Genomic DNA, 11,792 nt, shown 5'->3' on the forward strand with positions numbered 1-11,792 from the left:
TCTAGATTTCAGAAATGTAAACTCCAATAATTCAGGACGGCCGCAAAAAGCGATAACATCACCTTTAAACGGCCACAATTTCTGCCACCCCCAAAACAACCATTTCTCCCGTAAACGGCAAAAAATCCGCTAATTTGGCAACACTGCTACAGACCTGATCAGTACTTGTAATTATTCAAATAAAACACCAAGGAACGATGACGAGGAATGTCCTCCAGACATAATAGAATGTGGGATTCATTCCATTGCCTGTTTCTTGATGTAGCTCTTTTGACGATTGTGAAGTAAGGACCATTATATTCCAACGCACGTGTTCGTGCTTTCGGCTTCTCCGATAACATCTTCAAGGCGAATATCGTGGATGCAATCAATATGGATGCCTACATTTTGTCAGGAATACTCTGGTGGCCTGGCGTGTACCCGCAAGCAATGAGTGTCGAAGTTGACGGAGCTCATGTGGTCGTGCAGGTATTGCCGCTGCAAAGACACATCATATACTTCTGTATTATTTTATATTGCCTATAGGAGCAAACGCTAGCACTGCGCATTTGCGTTCGCATTGCGTGCCCTACTTTGCGCATGCGCGTCATCACCATGCGTCAATCTAGGACGCAGTTTGGGCTACCGCGCGCGCGAAGCCTTGAACACTCAACGCTAATGTAAGCGCACAGTGCTTCTGTTTGCTCGTATACTCAATATTAAAACTCACTTATGTGGGATCGTTTTTCAGCTTAGAAAAGTACACTGTAGGAGCTTGGGGATTTAGCACGACGCTTGAGCGTGCACAGTGCCACAGCGCAGATTTTTTTGTTTTGTTTTATATTTCGGCGTCAATCCGCTGACGTAGAACCAATGATACAAACTTTTACGAGCAGCTCAACAGCTGTGTGATATAACTTTCTAAATATCCAATGTACGAATAAATAACTAAAAAAAAAACTCTCAGGTTTTACAGCAAGGACAACGAAACCTTGAGTTTTTTCTGTAGTCTTTAATTCTATATTAGCAGTTTTAATAAGTTGTATCAATTGACTATCAAGCCGCTCGAGAAAGCTGGTATCGTCGGTTTGGAGGCAGTGGACTGAGCGTCAAATTGTAGTTTTGGGGGTGTGGGACAAGGTATGTAATTACACGCGAACGTTTTGAGATTATAGGTTGTACGGATCACGAGTTCTCGGTTCAGTATCCCGGCAGGAGTGCCAGCAACCTGACGGATGCTTATTGCCGAGAATGCGCTGTCTATCCCAATTTTCTGATGTACTTCGAGAAATTTCGAGGTAGTCTAAATCTTCAGACCTTTCCAGGGACCCGTCAGATACCATTTTTTTGGTTCCGCACTTAAAACCAACATATTTCCCGTTCAATTTACGCGTATTTCCTCTACGCCACTGAGAACAGCAAACGCGTTACAGGCTCCGGCATGTGCCAATTGTAAACGTTATATTTCTGACACTTTAATACTCAGGGCCATTTTTCACTGATGACATTCAGTTCCCGAAATTTGGTTCAGCATGCCTTCTTTCTACTTTAATTGTTTACGAATGTCACCATTATGTTGATGGACGCCTAGGAGAACAACACTGCATTTTCCGCTATGAATATTTTGCACATTTTCGGGTTTTAATTATATTTCATGGTATTTTTTAATGACGGGTTCAGGAGGAGATTCGACGGCACAGTTGCTCATAAATAAAAATGCAATAGAGGCTTCCTTGTATACCAGCTATATAAACCAGCGCAAGGGTCGTAACAATACGGTTTTACGGTTCATAGTTTTTTACACGGTGGCCTATTACCACGTGAGCCATGTCTCTGCACTTTTTGGCAGTCGCGACTCTCCTGAAGGTTTGTTTCTGCAGCGAAGAACCGAATTACCCAGAGCTGAATCCTGAGTTCGAAAGTTTTCAGGACATGTCTAAGGTATGAGAACTTTGACTGACTTTCAAGTTGGCAAGTGAAGAGTCAAAAGCATAAACATTTAGAACAATAGAATGCATATTATTTAACGCATTTATCTGCTTATTCCTGGCTGGAAATTATATAAGTTTTATATTAAAAGTTACTGTTTACATGCGATGTCGTTTACATCAGTAACTTCTTTTCTAAAACTTTCTAATGGTTTTAGGTCTAAAAGACGGGTAAAGAGTGGGCGATTTTTAAAATAAATCGCACACTAAAAGACTGTATATATGTGCATTCATAACTCTTAACCATCAATCGACTTGAACCTAAAAACAAAATTAAATGCTCTGGTATACCTGACCATCACATTTTTTCAACGGCAACCAGTCGCCTGGAGGGCGCAAGTTACGCTTCATTTCAGATGGAAGAGAATGTTTTCTAACGTAAATCTTTTACATTTTGAGTAGTTCTCATTAAATTACTGCATCAATTTATCATTCGGAAATATTTTGCTTATTTTTTAATGTCCGACTAACTTTGAGCTCGCCCAACGCAAATCAGAAATTTAGCGTTTCATAAATAAAACTACGCAATGTATATTCTTTTTTAAAATAATAAATCATGTTTTTTTTTACTTTCGACGTCAACGCGCAGGGCTTCCCGCTCACTGAAACCTGGTACATCCTGTACAGAAACTACGAAGATGACCCTGTATTTGGCACTGATAAATGTGTAAGGTTTAATCAGGAGAATCCGGCAACCGATGGTGAATATCCGGTCACCTTCAAGTCTGGAGAGGACAGCGAACCTATGTGGGTATTACCTTACACGAATCAACCCCTGAAAACTGAGGATAATCAAGCACATTTAATGAATCTGCACCAAATGTTTTCGAAAAAAAAAGTGTGTCACAAAGAGAAAGGGAAAGTATTTGAGCATTATAAGAAATTTATATAAGAATTAGACGACTTGAGTGACGCATGACATCAGGTGTGTCCCACGAATCCGTACTGTGTAAATGAAATAAAATTAAGAGATATAGAATAGTTAACCAAGCATATCTTTTACTTTTCACTATGGTCCTTCAGACCTTGAAAACGCTATTCGTGGCGAGTCCCAAACCTCTTATTATTTCTCTCCAGCCAATCAGGTTGCAATATCCACCGATAACCAGCTTAAAGACCGAATCACTGTGCAAAGAGTGGGAACATCACAAGCCACGCTTTGCCTTTGTTTAGCTCTAATGACTTTAATTACGGGTGTGCAAATAATGAACGTTTAACTCGAGTCAAAATCGAATACTTTAGTTCTGAGGAGTGGTATAAAAGGTGAATGACGTATCAAATATCGAATAGCAAAATATTGTCTTCACATTCACCAAACAAAAACACCTATTAAGCCATAAAAAAAGCCTATATGTTTATATTTTTCAAGCACACAGAACGAAGAGCGCCTAGCAGGAGTAAAAACGGCGCTTGAGACGCAGGTAAAGAAGGTGTTAACTACACGTGTCCACACGAGGACGCTTTTGATACAGAGCGTCCACAGTGGGCTAATGGACAGATATGACAGAACCATTCCTATCAAAGCCCTGCTATGTTTTTCGGACTTTGACCGATTAATTGTAGTTCGTGGGACACCTTAATTCTAACGCCGTCTTCCGAGTCACCCGTGCGTGACGTGATTGGGGGCGACAGAGAGCGTCCGGTTAAGATTTCAAACAAGCTTGTGAGCTCCCTCCGCTCTCCGCTGGTCCGGAGGCTTTCCCATCGAATTAGTCACCTTTTGAGGTATGTTCAATAACGCCGTTAAAAACACAATCAGTTGGCATTGCTGACGAACGCAACCGGCAGCCGATCTCAAGCAAGGGAGAAAACATATGTGTCAATTTAAGTGTTTGCCCGTAATAATAGAAGCAGCGGGGATGGAATGATTTGTACACTTCGAGTAGGTGATGCAAGAAACTAATGATTTTCTGATCAGATATAATAATAATTGTTTATTGCTACCATCATAGAAAAGTTTGGTATTGCGGATGCATCAAAGCCAACACGTGGCTTGTGCGACGCCATCCTCCAATAAAAAAAAACGATATGTAGCATGGGTAGTTACTCAAAATACAATAATATAAAACAGACAAAAAAATATGTAAAACATAATTCCATGAAGTTAGTCACTCTAGTTATAACTTGAAGATTTTACGCGAAAAGATATTATGTACAGACTAAAACGGAAATCAATAGCAATGTCAAAGCAAAATGAAATACCACAAAACTGGAAAATATGCACCAAAAAAATCACGGAAGGTCTTCTGTTAAAATGTCCTACAAACAGCAGAATATTCATTAATGTTCCAGAAAGGCAGGCGCTTAATATTGGCACACATTACTTAGCAAAATGAGTCTGCGATAGTTCGCTACTAAAACGAAACCAATAGTTCGCTATTAAAACGAAATACCTCTAAGCATCTTTTTAACTTTGCCCAGGGATGTTTGGTTTAGAAGTTGAGGTGGTAAGTGAGAAAAAATATATGGCACATAAAACGCACGCGTACTTTCGCCATAACGAGTGCGGGAAAAAGGTATGTGAAAAGAGTGAGTATGTCGAAGATCACGTGTGGGTGGGCTTAAGATTTTGAAATCAGAATTCCAAAAGTGCCGCAATACCACTGAATGAACATAAAGGGTTTGGAAGTTGGGTAGTTGCAAATATTCGAAAAGATTAACGTTGTCAGGTATTTTAAGTTTATAAGAGATACTTTTCAGGATAGCTTTCAGGATGCAGTCCACCTTGGTTTTCCAATAGCCAGAAGAATGGCCGAAAACGGTGATCGAGTAGCGAAGGACACTATATGCAAGCGAATGGGCAATCATTCTTCGAACAGATACAGGAAAAAAATGTTTTGTATTATATAATAGGCAACTAATGCTTCTCAGTTTTTTACAGATGTATGCAAAATGAACATTCCATTTCAGACCACTATCAAAATATATGCCTAGATACTTCACGCTATCTGTATACTCAACCGGAATGCAGTTGCATTGATGGCAGAAAGAAGAGTGCAGAACTAATGGAATGTTGAGAGTGACTGTTTTGAGTGGATTATAGAAGCATACTAGTTTTGTCTTTTTAACATTAATATCAAGAAGGGTTTTTTTGAACCAGTCCATAATTGCTATTGCTTGAGATTGTAACTGGCTGATGGAACTGGCATATTTGATGTGTTGAGTCATAATTACAGTGTCGTCCGCGTATTGATATAGCTTACATCCCGGTACCATGGTGGCGATGTCATTGACAAAGATGTTAAACAAAAGAGGTGATAGAATAGACCCCTGTGGTACTCCGGCTTTTAGTTCAGTTCGAGAACTCTGAAATCCAGATGCACACACCAGTTGAGAGCGATGAGAAAGATAGTTTTTAAGAAGGGAAAAAAATGAACCACGAAAACCTATGCTGTACAGTTTCTTCAACAGTATCGTATGGCTCACTGTGTCGAAAGCTTTGGAAACATCTAAGAATAGTGCGGAGGTAACAAGATTGTGATCGAATGCTGAGTATAGGGTATCTGCGAAACCTTCTAGAAGAGGCTGAGTGCCTTTTCCTTGCACAAAACCAAATTGAGTTGGAGATAAGATATTAAATTTTTCTAAAAAAGATGTCATTATATTAAACACATGCTTTTCGAGGATCTGAGCGAGATGGGCAAGAGAGAAATCGGACGATAGTTGGCAATATTGTTTCTGGTACCACCTTTATACAAAGGACGTACTATAGATGTTTTAAGTTCATCGGGAAGTATCTTGGTTTCAATAAAACCATTTAGCATAAATAAAAGTACGTCTTTCAGAATGTCAATATTTCTGCGAAGGTCAGATAAGCGAATTCCGTCTATCCCAGGGGACTTGTTGTTCTTGAAACTAGACAAAATGGAATATAGATCAGCTTCCTGAAAAGGCGGAAGGAACGCTGAGGAAGAGACTAGGTTATCAAATGCATCTAGGCTATCTCTCGCCTGACCAGAAAAAGTAGCAAAAAAAACGTTAAAATCCTCTACAATCGATTGCAAATTATCTCCAAAATGTCGTTCCAGCGTATCATCAATGGAGTGTCTTTGGTGTCCACGGAGTTCATTTATCAAAGACCAAGTTTTACGGGCATCCGAATGAGATTGGGAGAATTTTCTGTGATAAGAAATGCGCTTAGCTGATCGAATCATCGCGTTTACTTTGTTACGGCAGGATTTAAAGAGTATTCGTAGGAGTGCATCATTGGGTGAACGACGGCAGCGAGCCCATAGTGCATTTTTTTCCCTTATCGCATCTAAAATATTCGCATTCAGCCATACAAGATCAGGGTTGCGTTTCTTTACGAATATTTCTCTCCGGCATCTTTCATAGAACTGTTTGAAAACCAGCACAAACTTTGGATAAACGTCGGTGTAGTTAACGGTCCTCAAAAAGTGGTTCCAGTCAAAAGCTGAGACCAATTTATCAAAGGCCGTGGTGTCGATACCTGTAACATTAATGCGGCCTGATGTTTCGCGCGATTTAAGAACGCCGATCGACCAGCGGCAGGCCACAAAGTAGTGGTCGGCAAGTTTTTCCTTAATAACTGCTGATTTCACGATAGTCGAAGATGTTCTTAGGTTAATGTGGTTAATGCATGAGGAAACAAGTCTCCCTAAAAGGAACTCTTCACGTGTTGGACAATTAATAACGGACTCAATACCGTGAGTTTCCAAAGTGTTGAGGTAATTGCATACATTAGATTTAGACCCATTCAAGATATCAATATTAAAGTCTCCTATAATGCATAATTGACCATACGAACTCAGATCACTAATGTTTTCTTCAAGTTCTACGAGAAAAGACGCTATATTTGTGGACGGTGGTCTATACACTGCGAGCAAACATATGGAATTGATCGAATTCTCCACAGAAAGGGCAATGAACTCGGCCTGAGCGAACGTCAACGAAATATTTGAAAATGACCATTTATCACTCACGAAAACTGCGATACCACCACCATGACCCATATCTCGAGTGTAAAAAGTACCACGATAACCCGGTAAAGAGAACTGATCTGTTGCAAAAGAGGGGATGTTAATTTCTGTTAAGACAAATACATCTACTGAAGAAGCAATTGCTCTTGAGGTAACTTCGAATTCTGCCCAATGTTTACGTATGCTCCGAATATTAACGTGTACTACAGAAAAAAACGTTTCCTCACAATTTCCAAAAAAATTTCGAAGAGATGAAAAGTTTGAAACCTGAGCGAAATCTGCCATACATCTAAATAATCTTTTCAAGGTCTAGCGAACTGTTAATTCTCACAGGAGGAGAACCCACCGCCTTCTTTGCGTAGATTTTAGCTCTGGTTACCCAGACGAACTTATAGCCCTGTTCCTTGCCCTTCTGTCTTGCCCGCCAAAACAGCTCCTTGTTCGCGTGGGTCAGGTTGTCATTTAAGTACAGTCTGGGAAGAGAACTAACCTGACCCAGCGAACGAAGCGTACCCCGCGCTGCCATCCAGGATTCCTTCACGTGGACAGACGCGAATTTGATCAGAATCGGTGGATTTTTTTGCATATTTGGCTGGCAAACGGTGAAGAGCAAGAATGTCGGATTTCTGAAAGTTTGAGATCTTCAGTTTTTTCGATAGAGTCTCAGCAAACGACATAAGATCTTCGTGAGGTGAGACAGGAAATCCGTGCACTTCCAGGTTTTACAGACGGCTGTGCTGCTCGTTGTCGTTTAGGGCGACCCGCATCTCTTGGATCTCGGTTGCCTGCGCCTCCACGGTTGACTTTAAATGAGAAAGCTCCGTTTGCAGGGCTTTGCCATTCTGTTCGTTGGTGGTCGCCAACTTGAGGAGGCGGTCATAGTCGGCCGAAAAGAAATCCATTGAGTGTTGTAGGCCGTTCACCGTGTCCCTTAGACTCTCGACAATGGGCTTTAGGGCTAAAAGTTCGTTTAGTTTGGCCGACAGTGTCATAAGGGAATCGACGCTGCCCTTCAATGACAGTAATCCTTCCAGTTTCTCATTCATAGCTGTTAGTTGTGAAGAGAGCAGTCCTATTCCTGCAGAGGAGCATGACAACTTCGGCTCAGATGCTCCCACCTGACCATCCTTCCCACGACACGCATGGCACTTCCATTTTTCTCGTTTCGTTTGTCCCATGGTGATGAAGGTCTTATCAGCAATCCCGGAGCAAGATTGTCCCAGATGGTAATTGGACTTGCAATCCGAACACGACATGTGCCTACCCTCGTTGATTATAGACTTGTTACATGTCGTGCACTCTATCATGTGGATCGTTGGAGAATCCATATGCATAAGGGAATTCGCTGAAGTGTGTGAAACGTAGTCGGGAGGTCGAGGCACTCCTCTAAAGTATCGGCGCGAGCCACTTGGGCAGGTAACTGGTCAGGATGGTGAGTAACTGCGCTACGATTGAACGACTGGCCGGCAGTACTGGGTTCCAGCGATTACGCTGTCAGACACGCAGGGCTAGGTCGAGCTGATTCGTGCAACTGCAGAAGAAAGCCGCCGCTCACCATGGTACTGGAGCAGCCGTAGTTGCTAAGAGGCCTTCTAAAGCTCCGTTGCAGCTGCCAAGCTTGAAGGATTCTTCCAGCGCTGACCAACGTTCTGTTGAGCCCGGCTGTTTTGAGGCTGGCGTAGATGAAAATCTTTCGTCGAAGCCACCATCCAACTGACAAATTATGGCCGTGGATAAGGAATTTCAGTGTAAAATGCACAGACTGATGGAACGGTATGTCTGGCCTGTGACTTCTTCCTCCATAAAAGAAACAGCCTAGTTTCATTTTTCAACGCGGTCAGTCATTAAAGGTTTCTTAATGCTTGCTTGCTATAAATTTAGCAGAACCCTAAAAGGGCATATATGTCCCTAAAATGGTAACGATCTTCAATATTCCTATCTTGATTTACAGCGGCATTCGATGTGTCGAAAATTCGGAAGCTCGAATAACACGAATTTGATAACGAATTTAAATTATTTGGGTAAGCGCTATTCGGTATGACGTGAGAATCTAAAAGACGCAAACACTAAGTTTTGTCTGCCTTTTTTTAATTGAAATATTAGTGTGTTATTTATAATTTGTTTTAATTTAGTCTTTTCTCTTGTTTTTTCAATTTATTCTTACAACCATTTTATTTGACATTATTTGCAGTAACACGAAGATAATGCTTGAACCCTCAGAAGGATATACCGTAACGAATCGGATTATCCTTTCTCCCGAAGGCCGTGAGTATATGCGTTCAATGCCAACTAACTTGCATTTGGTTTACTAATAATAAACCTCTTAATGCCCCAATGTTTTAATATGCAGTTTTTTGTTATGTCCGTGTTTTCTGGCACAATCTGTAGTGAGAATTTTATTTAAGTCAATGGGAAATCTTTAGATATTAACTCACCTAACATCTATCCTGGCTTCTCTCAACACCGACATTGCAGAAAGTGACACGCTGACCGTGTATACGGCTTACATGGATCCGGATGCAAAGTGCGGTGTCACAAGGAACCTCTACGTTAGCGGTACGTGAAGTCTCATATTTGTAAACACATCTTACACTTTCAAGATGAGCAATCTTGGTAGCAGATTTGAAGTTTATTTAAGGAGGAGTCCGACAGAAACAGTACGTGACCCCTTACAACTAACACATTACTTGCATTTGATGACATCTGGGCTAAAGAAGTAACGGCTATTCCTTCTAGAAAACAGGGACGAGTAACGTAGTACTTTTTCCGAGTAGCGAGTTATGCTATTTTTCTCACTTTATTAAGAACGTAACAAACACCAACATCTCTGCCCCAACTCACGTTGTCGCCCAGGTTGAGCAAGCAATGGCCTAATCAATCCAATCTACATTTTGTCAAGACCCCTTTTGACTTGTATAATGGTGCCTGTATATAGAATACCCTATTACAGATAAATACGAAAACTTCTGAACAAATCGTTAAAAAATTCTCGTATCCAGTATTTATTTTAAAAAGCGAATGACACGAATGGGTGATCAATAAGTTTTGCCTTCTAGGCTGTAGTATTTTTAATCAATGATGCAATTCAACAATTTTACATTCAAATCAAAACTTAGAATCTCCTATTTCCTATGGGCACATAGCATTTCAATACAGTTCCCGCCAGCGGCGGCGCATTCCAGCTGCCAATGGACTACTTCCAGGATCCCGTCGTAGATGCTTAAGGACGGCTTTTCGCGACACCAATGGCGTACTCCATTGGTAACCTCCACGTCGGAGGAAAACCGTTTACCCTTCAGGTGTTTATTTATATTGGAGAACAGCTAAAACATTTGATGGCCCGAGGTCCCGGCTTTATTGAAATTTGGCAAAACTTTTTGGAACTTTCGCTCCTCTAGCGGGACTTTGATCTTGTCACCAGCCGCCCTCGTTCATCTACGACGATAAGCGGAGAGCTACGGCAGGTTGGAAGCATATTGAAAAGTTATGTGCTCCTAGGAAAAAGGAGATTCCGAAATTTCTTGCTAATAAAACAGTTCATTCGACTGTATTATCTATTATTAAAAAGTTTACAGCCGATGAATCAAAACTTATGCATCACCTGCCAAAGTTTTTATTCATGAGCGAAAAAAAACATTTTTTTTTTGTTTAGCTTGATTCCTAATCTAAAAATTAATTTAACTTCCTAATTAAAATAATACCCCTCTATGTTTAAAAGCACAGAAGATGTCAAGGAAGGCTTCTATATATTTTGACATTTCCGTGAGCTGAGGTCTAACTAAAATTTACTACAAACTAAAGTCAAAGAACTATATCGATACTGTTTTTTTTTTCCTTTCGCAAAGCGTGACCCTCGTTGTAGCCACAACTTCCAAACCTGAATAAAAGGGAGCCACGAAACATCTTAGCAACGTCAATAACCTTTCCCGCTGACATGGTCTATTTCTTCCCACTGCCGCAACAGTGGCACATTTTAAGTTATTTGTTCGATCAGTGTTAATGATATGCAAAAACAGCGTTTCGGTTAACCTGTCCCAAGAAATTAAAACAAAAATAGCAGACCGTTCGTTTCGTGTTGTTCATAGTGATTCTGATTGCAACAGCACTCTAGGCAAAAGCAACCAAACCATGGCTTACTTAGATTATTTTATTTGACATAAAATAACCCGTTAAATCTTAGTCTATTATCAAGGGACAATCAGCGACACATGTATACTTTTAGAGTAGCGAGGACATGTCTGGTGCCTAACCCACATCTTTTAACCATTGCAGACACTGCATGCTGTGTCGCCGTTCCAGAGAGCCAACTGGAAAACCAATTGATTAGTTGTGATTTTATATACTACCTACTATGCGGTACCAACAAAATCCAAATTCATGACGACAGCTGTTAAGATCAAGAATAAAATAGCTTGCGCATTTTTAAGCTTGAAGCTTTAATAGCCAACTACGCGTAATTTTCACATATACTGAAGAAGCAGTGAAGCCAGAAAACAATTCACCAGTTGTGATTTTATATACAACGTACTATGAGGTACAAACAAAATTAATACCCTTGACGACAGCTGTTTGGATCAAGAATGAAATACCTTGCGCATTTTTGTCGCTCGAAGATTTATTAGGCAACTAAACTTATTTTATATTTTGTTAGGCTAACAAGTTGTTGGATTTCAAGAAGTGCTAATGAAACTGTAAAAGTGGATGACTTTTTTATCACCACTAATTGAGAAATGTTGAGCGTTAACACTTGAAAAACGTTGAAACACGTGCCTTCGTTTATGTTGTAATGAGCACCCTAAATCGACTTTATTTTCCATTTCTCCATATGAATCCACTATTTCTTTTTTATATTCAATGGAATGTTTGATTCATTATCTGTTAAAGG

The 11,792-nt window shown here is 40.4% G+C and overlaps 1 protein-coding gene across 1 annotated transcript; it reads left to right on the plus strand.

The window, feature by feature from the left end:
- Positions 1-1,806: 1,806 nt before the first annotated feature.
- Positions 1,807-11,301, plus strand: LOC120843727. Its single transcript, XM_040215173.3, has 5 exons — positions 1,807-1,920; positions 2,557-2,714; positions 9,099-9,172; positions 9,383-9,463; positions 11,180-11,301. The coding sequence occupies exons 1-5, from the start codon at positions 1,807-1,809 to the stop codon at positions 11,299-11,301; spliced, it is 549 nt and encodes a 182-aa protein (XP_040071107.2).
- The last annotated feature ends 491 nt before the right edge of the window (positions 11,302-11,792 follow it).

This window comes from Ixodes scapularis, unplaced genomic scaffold (genome assembly GCF_016920785.2).
Source record: "Ixodes scapularis isolate PalLabHiFi unplaced genomic scaffold, ASM1692078v2 PGA_scaffold16__2_contigs__length_2301149, whole genome shotgun sequence".
Classification (NCBI taxonomy): Eukaryota; Metazoa; Arthropoda; class Arachnida; order Ixodida; family Ixodidae; genus Ixodes; species Ixodes scapularis.

Excerpts from the sequence above, each read along its gene's own strand:
- LOC120843727 (XM_040215173.3), top strand. The coding sequence starts at position 1,807 with ATGTCTCTGCACTTTTTGGCAGTCGCGACTCTCCTGAAGGTTTGTTTC. Across the intron at positions 2,715-9,098 it reads GGAGAGGACAGCGAACCTAT|TAACACGAAGATAATGCTTG; the intron begins GTGGGTATTACC and ends CATTATTTGCAG. Across the intron at positions 9,464-11,179 it reads AAGGAACCTCTACGTTAGCG|ACACTGCATGCTGTGTCGCC; the intron begins GTACGTGAAGTC and ends TAACCATTGCAG.